We start from the raw sequence: 10,713 nt of genomic DNA on the forward strand, positions 1-10,713 counted from the left end.
CCGTTAAGCCATTTGCATGGTACATGGGCAACTTGATTGATGTCAAAGCAACAATAGCTGTGCAACCACGTGTTATCTTACACCCAGACAGCGTTCATGGATGTTAATTTTTTTTACAAAGGTGCTCCCCACGTCCGCATGGTGAACATTAACGACCCTTCGTCTGTCAAAAAGGTCGTACAAGAGGTGCTATCGTCTCTGCCGGTAAGTATGCAGCCTTGGCTGACCTGTTCATTTTTTTGTTTTAAACCTAGGCCACGGTTCACGGTTTACACCAATTAATATCCAGAAATTACATTTTTGCTTGACATATTTTAAAACTTTGTACTGTAGTTTTGACAAAGATTAATTTGCCGGCTATTTTCATAGAACATATTTTCGTTTGTTAGCGTTGTAAAGAGTCGTACATTGATTTACTGCAGACGTTAAGTCAATGTAAAAATGGCGGATTTTACTGTCTGGGGTAACTCTGATTTACGGAACATTATGATTTTTGGCTTTAAAAAGGTGGAAAGTCGCCTGTGGAGTATTTTTGTTTGCGAAACTATTTAAGAAACCATTGTTTGCTTTTGAGATATGATTTAACCATAGCTTTTAGGGTATGACATCATTTGGCAATGTTTAATACAACCTACTTTAACATCATAAATTTGGTGACTTTTTTAAAACTCAGTTTTGTTAAACGCTTTTGAATTCTATTAGTTGAGTAGGCCTATTTTTTTTTATTAAAGACTTGAGTTGAAGAACTGCTAAAAACAAAACTAGCTAAAGTTTATTGAGTTCCAGTAAGGATAGGGGATCTCCTGACTAAGAAGCTGCAGGCCAGCGATTCTATAATATTGATTTAAAAAAATACTGAATTAAGTCTAAAGTTCTTTCAACGTTGTTTAATCTTTTGTTTCGATGCAAACACCAGCGTGTGTTTTAGCGAAATTAAGCCGTTTTTCAAATCAAATTTTGCGCGGAGAATTAACCATTATACTACATATTTTTGATGATAACTCAATTTCCACAAAATCTGACTTAAGTAGTTCTGCAACTCAGATCTTCAATTGCTCAAAGGTGATGCCACTGCGTTGTTGACTAAGTCTGCTGCACCAATTGGTGTTTCAGGTGTAAATAGCAATCGCGGTGTCAGTACATCTCAGACTTTACCCCCTGTTTTCAATGCCCCTGGTTCATAACCATACAATATTTTACGCGGTACTGATGAGTCCTCGAAAGCCTAAACCGCTCACCACAGTCGATGACGCCAATATGTATCTTGTTTTTCCTTTACATTCCCACCATCAAGTTGAGTTTATGAGGAAACGAGCGCGAAAGGAAGATGGCAAATTTATACAAGATTGGATTGTAATGTTAGCTTTTATTCAACAGAGAGTGCTTTCAGCTTAGATTTGAGGACGAAAGCATCAAAACTAAAACAGGAAAAGGAACAGAAAATTTTACTCAGTTTAATGGAGTACTTCAGTTTAATGCACAGAGCAGAGACAGCATCGACTTAATAGAGCAAACTGCAAGGTTTAAATTTAAATTTTACTTCTGCAGGGTCATAGCTAACTAACGGTGATTCCTCTCTTTAGCAGACAACACGATCGGTTGACGTGTATGGAAATAGCAAGATGTCAACCACCGTTTCCCAGCAGGAACCCTCCAGTCATCTCACGTTGCATGATGAATGTAACGTGAGTGTGTTGGCAGGTACTTTCAAGTTTGCCTGTGCTACCTGTGCTGCCTCGTCAACTCCTTCCGAATTACAACATTTCATACGTGGCGTGCTCGTTTCCAAAGAACGTCCCAATTTCAGATTATTCCATGTTTTGCTCAATCATCTTGAGTAGATATGTTGTTTTTGTTATTATCGTTCTCAAGTTTGATAACCCCTTGTACTTAAATGAGGATACGTGTATCTCCTTTTATTGAGGTAGAAGGGAGGACTTCAAGACTGTAACTTCCGTGTTTTGTTGTTTACTTTTGCAATCAATTATAATCAATAGCTAGGCTGGGCTAGTACAACTTTGCATATACAGATTAATGCAAAAGTGAGAGAACTTCTGTATTATATTGAAAGTATAGAATTTAATTGAATGGTGAATAGATCAATTTATATTGCATCAGATAAAATTTATGCAGATTAAAAAGGCAGGTTGAATTAAAGCATTAGAGAAACATGTTCTCGTACCGTGCTAGACCAGCTTTTTAGACAGACGCTGTTGGGCAGGAAAGGATTGCTTCAAGGTGTTCAAAACCTAATCAGTTGTTCACTTTTAGCCAATCTTTCAATCTTCTATCACTTTATGTTTAAACGCAGCCATGGTAAAGACAGATTGAGTTGAACCTAATACTAACATATTGCCAAAGCCATTTTGAGTTTTTTTTTTCGTTCAAATTCATGTTTTCATACAAGTGCCAGTCTCATAAGTGTTTATTGATTTACCATTTGCAGATGTTGAATCAAAGTAAAAAACAAGTGATTTGCTGGCTGGCGTCCGTAAGCATAGGTCGAATTGGTGGCTCTGAAATTTGCTTAAGCTTCGCCTTAAAACGTCTTTACAATCATTTTTGGTTCAAACAAACTTTTTCAACTCGCCTACAAAGTCCTTGAAAAACGCCGTTAAAAAACTATACCTTGTCTCAGCTCGCAATAAATAAATATAAAAAGGACCATCTTTTGTTATCTGGGTTCATGTTTGTCAAATAATTTCAATCAAAACATAATTTTTTAAAAGATCCACTGGCAACTCTGTTTTTACACCAGGCCAAAGGTTTCATGCCGTACGAGTTCACTGCCCTGGGAATGCTTGAGAGAGTGGCTTTTCTTTTGGAAAAACAAGAATTCTGTAACAAAAGAAAATCCTGGCCACCTTTGTCATCTATGCAGGTACCAATTTTTTTTTTCATTTTAACTTTAAACGTTTGTCCTTTGATCATGAGTAATTTGTACACTTTGACGTTCGTGTGTAAAAATATTGTCAAATTTAGCATAGTTCCCAAATTAAGCGCCGTGTCGTTCTACTGGTTTTATATTAGCAGGCGAGATGTTTACAATGGCATGCACACTAGAGCAGATTCAATCAAGTCATTAATAATTCAGGTCCACTGGTACAAATACCTTAATCTCCAATCATAATGATACGGAACGAACAATGGCATCGGAAAGACACTAATTTTGTATCGCAAACGCTGAAGTCGACTCTGGTCATTTTCTTGCTTTGAATAATTCATCGCATCCATTATCATGACCTTGCTTTCAAAACGAAAATAGGGCCTTCATTAATATTTTTACTGACAGTTATCGATTGATTGTAAACTATCCCATGACGTCTTTCCGAATGATTTCATGACGAAATCTATAGTATCGTGAATTCAATGCTTGAGACCATACGCAGAAAGTATTTTAGAAATACTTTCAGCTAAACATAGTTCAAATAAGTCAAGGAACTTTTTTAAGTCAAGTTTCCAACGTTATTGCTATGATGTGATTTTCATCATCTTCGAGACAACAATCGTCGACGAAACCTCATTGCCCTCTTTGGCACGAAATGTTTACTTTATCCAACTGTGTTCAGTTAAAACCACGTTCTGCATACTACCCTCGATAATAAGTAACGGCGAAAGATGACGTCCTTATGCCTTGCGACATGCCTCTGTTTCCAGTGGAAGCTGGACCCCCAACTAGGTGTTCACCACTTACCACAATCAACTACTATTTTCTAACCCAGCTCGCAAATGTCAACTTTTGCAATCTGGGTGCTTGCAAGAGTCCAATTGTAAACGCTACGTGAATACAAATGTCCACTTTTGAATTACATTCCGGAGATCTTGGCTGTATCTAGATTCTAGGAGCATAATTATGAAATTTGTCTTTTTTCCGTATCTTTTCGCATGGCTTTATCATTTTTCTTTTGTTTGCATTATTTTACATCAAGTAATGATTTGTTAAAACGCAAAAGGTGAGTGGTTTGTTCTTCACCGATCTCCAAATCATCTCCCCTTGACAGCTAAATCTGTCATGTTTACATTGATTTAACGTCTGCAGACATTGCATGAACGTAAAACTGACAGATTTTGCTATCTGGGAAACGATTCTACCGCTTGCCACGTCCTTATAGCAAACTAGTGAACCAAAGTTGTTCTTTTACGTGTCTTCAACGTCTGAGACAGTAAAGCGATGCGAAAAGAAAAGCTTTTGTCGTTTGGGGAATGTGCTTGCCTGAAGTACCCTCATCTCAATGCTTTTATTTTCAAAAAAACTTTCCCAGACAACAAAATCCGTCATTTTTGCTTTTATTCAACGTCTACGGATGTTGAATCAATGTAGAAATAACCGATTTTCCTGTTTGGGTTATTGTCAATTTTCAACTTTGCAATCACCACCTGAATATCCAAGACGTAGCATAGCCGTTTATTTTACGTAACTGTGTCACTTTGATGTTCTCTGGCAGGAGTGTCTACTTAACATTTTATCGCTTCAAAGAGCTATACTCGAAAATACAATAATGTACTTTGTTATTATATGCCTCATTACATGACACAGTGTTCAATTCATATTTGTTAAAATTAGCCTTTTATTTGCTGCCAGTGAAACAAGTCAAACAGTCATCACACAAACATACATCAATTATGCAACAAATATTCTTTGAGTGAAAAACTTCTGAAAATGACAGCTTTCATCTTGTGGATTACGAATTCGAAAAATCACCTAATCAGAAACCCGCTACCAAAGTTTCGGACACTTTTCTTTCATGCGATGCATTTAGTGAAACCAAGTTATGTGCACGAAATCAGACCCGCGCAATGGTTTTTAACTGCGTCTTTTTTAGGTGGTTGTGTCTGACCAAACATCGACTTGCTCGGCGACTTGCGCAGCCAAGGGTCTGATGTGCGAACCACATTTCTTCCACGACTTAAACCAGAGAGCAACTTTTAAGATGTTGAACTTGGAGTGCGAAAATTTCTCATCCCCCCGTGATGAGGCGGAAGAGATCGATTATCCTTCTTATGGCGGCAAAACGTAAGAAGCCAATTATTTTAATCAAGCTTTTTATGATTTTGCTTGGGATTGGTCGTTTAAAACTGCTTTTAAGGTAAAGGTAAAGGGGGGTCCCATACTTGATTCAAGTGTCGGGTATGAGAAGATAAGGTTCTCATTGTACTAAGCCTTCGGCACTAAGGAGAGTAGGGTGGCCAGTTCCTTTCTCTCGGCCGGCTTTACTTCAGCAACTACGCCCACCCAATTTATTACACCCTGGGTAGAGGTGAGCGGTGTTTTCAACAACCAGCTGAAGCCGGGAGTCGAACCAGGTTTGCATAATTGGAAAGCCAACGCCTTATCCGTTGCGCCATCCCACCACCACAACTGCTTTTATAATAGACAAATTATAAAGTCAGCAACAGAAGAGGAATACCAGTTAAGGGCTTTCATAATGTGAACAAAAATATTCGACCTTTATTGCTTTTTTACTGTGTCTGACTATCCCAGCCTGGAGTTGGACTGTAGGCTGCTCTGAATGGCTTGAACCACAACGACCCACAGACACAGACCTTGTCAACGTGCGAACCCATCGTAATGACTGGAGGCCGATGTAATTTTGAATTGTAGGCTAAATATACTTCATATCTCTTTGAAGTGAACTGATAGTTTTAAGAAACCAAAATGCCAAAGTATGATCATTAAATCTCACATTACTGTGAAACGTCTAGTTTCACCTTAACAAATGACATACGTTTTCCTGTTACCAATGTTGCCGGAGATGTTCTTCGGATTTCCAATGCAAGTGCTAAGACAAAATGGACACAAACACTATTTTTATTCACTACTACTACTAGCCTACTACTCAGACTATGGATTTATGTAAGCGATTTTGGCTGCTATCAAGCGTAGCAGATCGGCCTCTAGTCAAATTCGAAGTTGGCATGGCCTGGATATATAGTTGGCCATGGTCGGCATATAATGTGAAGCATGGATTATTCTTGTGTGGTACGTTTTTGAAAATAAAGTATGATCTAGTTTATTTCGAGGAAATGTGGTGAGTATGCGATTTTTAAATACAATTCTTTTCAGGTGTTACATCCAAGGCAATTTCAAATTGTTCAGTTGTGCTGGTCGATACACGAACACTCGTCGCATTTGTCCGTGCAGAGATTATGTCAAAGGCCAAGTCGCTTTGTGCAAAGATTGTTTTATTTCATAGTTTTAATTCTTCAATATTCCCCCTTTGCCTACATATTCTTCCGCCTAGCGCTACTTACGAAGAATTAAAAAAAACTCATCAACGGATGCCCAAGGACCAACAACATTCATTTGATTTATGAAATTTCTTTATCCATGACGTAGGAATCGATCCATATTGTGATGTCAATTTCATCCTTTGTGCATGCGGTCGCCATATACAATGTCAACTGTGTTGTGGTGAAATTATTCTTTATTTATTTTTCTCTTTTTTATTTGCTTTTTTTTTGCACGCACAAAACATGCCTGCATCACATTTCCCTTGCTGATCATTCTTTTTCTCAATAAGGAATCAGCGTAACATGATTGACGTTACTTTCATGTCTGAAGACATTTTCAATCAATGTGAATACCAGAACGCTTAAGGTTTATGTTCTAGCTTGCAAAAAATCAGTCTTTTTATAAAAAAAAACAGTTTTACTAACTCGTCTATTATTCTCGCTGTCTTTAACTGTTTTGTTTCAAATGAAGTTGCTGACGAGATAACTGTGTGTGGAATCGGTTGACTGTATTCTGTAATTGTTGTTTAACCAATTTTACTGACAGTGAATACAACCCAGCCAGTAAATCAGTCATTTTTTGCATTAATTCAACGTCTGCAAACGTTAAATTAATGTAAAAAATGACTGATTTGCTAGCTGGTAGTGCTTGTCGCATCTCGACAACATGGAATTTGCATCTGTACATCCAATCCCACTGTTACAAGTGAAAATATTATTTTTTTGCCATCGTTTTAGTACTTTTGCAGCTCCCAATGAAGTCCTGAATCTCATGGCAGCGAAATCCGTCAGTCTACAGACGTTGAATCAATGTAAAAGTGACGGATTTTGCTGTCCTATCTGTAATCCACAATACTGATCTTTAGTTTGCCCTGGTGAATTTCTTCTTCATCGTGTTGCCCAACCAAAAATTCAGTCTCTTCCTTTTTTCAACGTCTGCAGACGTGGAATCAATGTCACAACGCCCGATTTGTTAGTTTTTCAGGTCGTGCTTTTTGGTGTGGATTCAACGTTGGATAGATGTTATATTTTTATTGCGGCCATGCATGTTAAAATCTCCGTCGATTCAACAACCGCAAGCTATCGTTGTCGTGTGCCGTTGCAATTACTGACAATAACGTGCCGGAGGCTCACAAATCAAATCTGACGTAACGCACCTAGCATACTCAAAGTATCGTCAGGAAATGCACTTTGGGTCCAAATGTCATTGACATTGTTCACGATATTTTTATGATATGGATCCCCTAATAGTCGATCTACGCCAGGGTGGTCCAACTATATTTTGTCACGGGTTATCAGAAGTAGCTCGGTTCATTTCCCGGGCCAATGTCGCATGCAGGATCGGTAACCTAGTCGGTAATGGCTGCTGGCTAATTAAGCATACGTAAGGCATATCGTGACAGAATGGAAAATATGCGAAAGAATAATAAAAAAGACGTTAAGCGAAGCAACACCAGAAAAAAAATTATTGCGTCATTTATAGTTAATGCGACGTCTGTTGTCAAGTCAAGGTGCTTCAACTTAGTTGTTCAAAATCCGCTTTTCAACCTATTTAAATACACACGAAGAGCAATAACTGCGACAAAAAGGTTGTGAGCCAATAAAAGGAGTCCGCGAACGTGCAGTTGGACCACGCTGATCTACACTTTACCAACTAAAACTGTAAACAAGCCCTGTGTTTTAAACCTGGACCTTTGGAAGCCTTTGCAAAAATTTTTATTTAAAACCAAACATGAGCTTGAGAGTTTAACGTTGTGAATGAATCAGATTGGTCTTTATGAACTCAACCAAACAGTGCTTTTAGCAACGGATAACTTTGCCGTGCATTGTATTAAACTTTTGACGGTATATTTCCGTTTACTTTTGGTGAGTATAAAGCAATTGTATGCTTTTTTCTAACTACTCAGACAGCAAAATCCATCGTTTTTTGCTTGAGCCAGTCTGCAAAATCCGTCTGCAGACGTTGAGTCAATGTAAAAATGATGGCTTTTGCTATGTGGGTTGTTTATCACTCGCTTATTGATTGTACCAACAGCAGCCGTGGAAGGACAAGACACGTTAATTTTGAATCTTGCCGTTATGATGAAAATATTTTTGCACCACTTTATATCGATTTCATTCGCAAACGTTTTTAGTTATGACAGGGTTAAAGAATCCTTGCTGCATGCAAAGGCACACAAATTGTAGAGGATGGCCTCGTTTTTGGCCAAACGGTTTTTGAATAAGATCGGAAATTTTCCGATTGGTTTTGAGAGGGACGTGAAATTCCGCTGCTTCTGGAACTTTCCGTCCCGGTTCACGACCAACTGTAATAATATGACCGTCTGAGTTTAGACATCAGTTTTTGCAGCATAAATGTATTGTTTTTTGGAATAGAAAAGTCATAAGCTGACAGGGTGCTGTGTCGTAGTTCTTGAAGTGTTATGTGCCTTGTTCTCTTACGCCCTGCTGTCTGTCCCATAAGCTATATGTTATGGATTATTCAGTATAAAGTTCAAATTATATGTGTAGCCTGTCTTTAAACTATCGATGCACTTTAGTTCGAAAATACATGACATTTTTCAAGTAGCCTACGTGAAAGGTTTTTTTACTACCACAAAAATCAACCGTGTAGAAAGTATCATTGGTCGCATTCAGTGTTGCCAGGCGTAGCTTTGACAGCTTGTGTTGCAATGCAATATGTTGGATTTGAATTCATGTTTTGAAAGCTCGTTCTACTGAATGAAATGGCATTTAGGGAGAGATGATCATGACAACTCTTTCTTGCATTCTTTTTTTTGTGCATTGTTTTTGTGTTTGAGTACCTTGTGAGATCTACTCTTTTTGGCCATGATTCAACATTTGCACACGTTGAATCATTGTGAAAATGACGTATTTGGCTAGTTGGATATGACTCGATACACTATCTTAGCATATGACGAAAACATAAATTGATCTGAAGGTGAGGATTTTTAAAAATGTGGTGGATTTTTGCTGATGTTTGCTTGTGTTGTGTTTCTTGTGTGTTTTTTCGTCTTTATTGAGTGCCTTTAATTTTTGCGTTCTATTGCACTCGATTTTGTGCTACATTTTTAACTGGCTCCTTTTGCAAAACAATACTTAGTCTGGTTCTGCTTTCCTTAAAAGTAACCGCTCTCGCTACTCTGAAAAAAAATTAACAGACGCTACACGCTACTGTTTGTCATGAGCTGACACCAGAAGCTGTATTCAAGTACCTTGTGAGGTTGATATGACAGTTGTTCTAATCAGATTGTAAGTTGACCGTTCGCCACAAACGTCGGGTGCAGGTCGTCGATATCGTTGGAAGTAAAAACCAATAATACGCTATGGACTGGCCTTAGAGGATATCCAAAGCCAGGCGGATAAGCTTTAAACACTTAAATCTTTTCCACCGACGCCAAAAATTGACAATTCTGGTAACAGTTTTTGCTACGCCAGTGTTTCACACACAATTTCACTAAAACGGCGTTCATTCTTTTCCATTTCGAACGGGAAAGTTGCCATTTGCGATTGAAATACATGTAGCGTCCATCTCGCCACCGCTACAGCGATAAAAATGTATCGTCGCTACTCAAAAAAACGTAGCGCCGCTGGAAAAGCTAGCAGGCTGCTAGCCAACTCTGGGCTTAAGTTTTCATGGGACCTGGCTAACAATAGCCCGAAATTTCCGCTTGATATTTTGTGCACAGTTTTTTTATAATGTTGGTCATTGTTATTATTGTGCATGCTTTTTATATGCTGACAAGCAAAGAATCTCTATCAAGATTCTGGCTTGTCTCAACCAGTGCGGTGACCGATTCCTTCCTTGTAGCGATTGTCGTTAGCCATTTTCTTCACAAATTACTGTTCGCAGTTCGAAATTCCAACAAAATTTTTGAAATGAAAATTATTTAGTATGTATTCGAAACTTACTCACCCACACAAAGCTGATTGCTGATAAACATTCCAATTCGTAAATATAACAGAAATGAGTGACAAAGATCGGTGAGACTGTTTTAAGAATTGTGTTGCTGTATAACATTTCAATCCATTATTAAAGATACAATTTTGGTAAAGATGTGATTTTCTTCAATCATAGACAGATAAAACCAAGCAACCACACGACATTTAACATAATACATTAAAGTATTATGCATTAAAATTAGTAGTAATAAATGAATAGTATTATGTATTAATGTATTGTGTTAAATGTCGTGTGGTTGCTTGGTTTTATCTGTCTAATTTTAGAGTTGTTTTGCAAAGTCATTTGATGTTCGTTTTCTGCAATATGTTGAATGCAACTCATTTGTGATTTCGTGTACCTCGGTAAATGTTTTTTTCTTGTCTATGAGCGCAGTTTGTATAGTTGCTAGAACAGTATCTACTTCGCACAACTGTTGTTTATTTCCGTGAAACTGTTTTGGCCGTGGCACATTGTTTGAGTCATTGAACCGTTCAAGCCGCTGCTTACTTGAAAAATAAACTTTCTACCGATAAACTGCA

At 37.9% G+C, this 10,713-nt stretch overlaps 1 protein-coding gene across 1 annotated transcript in view; it reads left to right on the top strand.

The window, feature by feature from the left end:
• Nucleotides 1-6,333, top strand: part of LOC145777891 (alpha-1,6-mannosylglycoprotein 6-beta-N-acetylglucosaminyltransferase A-like) — a 29,916-nt gene extending 23,583 nt beyond the window's left edge. Inside the window, exons 14-17 of the mRNA XM_082589248.1 lie at nucleotides 122-204; nucleotides 2,759-2,881; nucleotides 4,824-5,014; nucleotides 6,065-6,333. Coding sequence (XP_082445374.1) covers nucleotides 122-204; nucleotides 2,759-2,881; nucleotides 4,824-5,014; nucleotides 6,065-6,194 — 527 coding nt within the window. The 3' untranslated portion in view covers nucleotides 6,195-6,333. The remainder of the gene's footprint in view (nucleotides 1-121; nucleotides 205-2,758; nucleotides 2,882-4,823; nucleotides 5,015-6,064) is intronic.
• The last annotated feature ends 4,380 nt before the right edge of the window (nucleotides 6,334-10,713 follow it).

This window comes from Aplidium turbinatum, chromosome 10 (assembly GCF_918807975.1).
Source record: "Aplidium turbinatum chromosome 10, kaAplTurb1.1, whole genome shotgun sequence".
Taxonomy (NCBI): domain Eukaryota; kingdom Metazoa; phylum Chordata; class Ascidiacea; order Aplousobranchia; family Polyclinidae; genus Aplidium; species Aplidium turbinatum.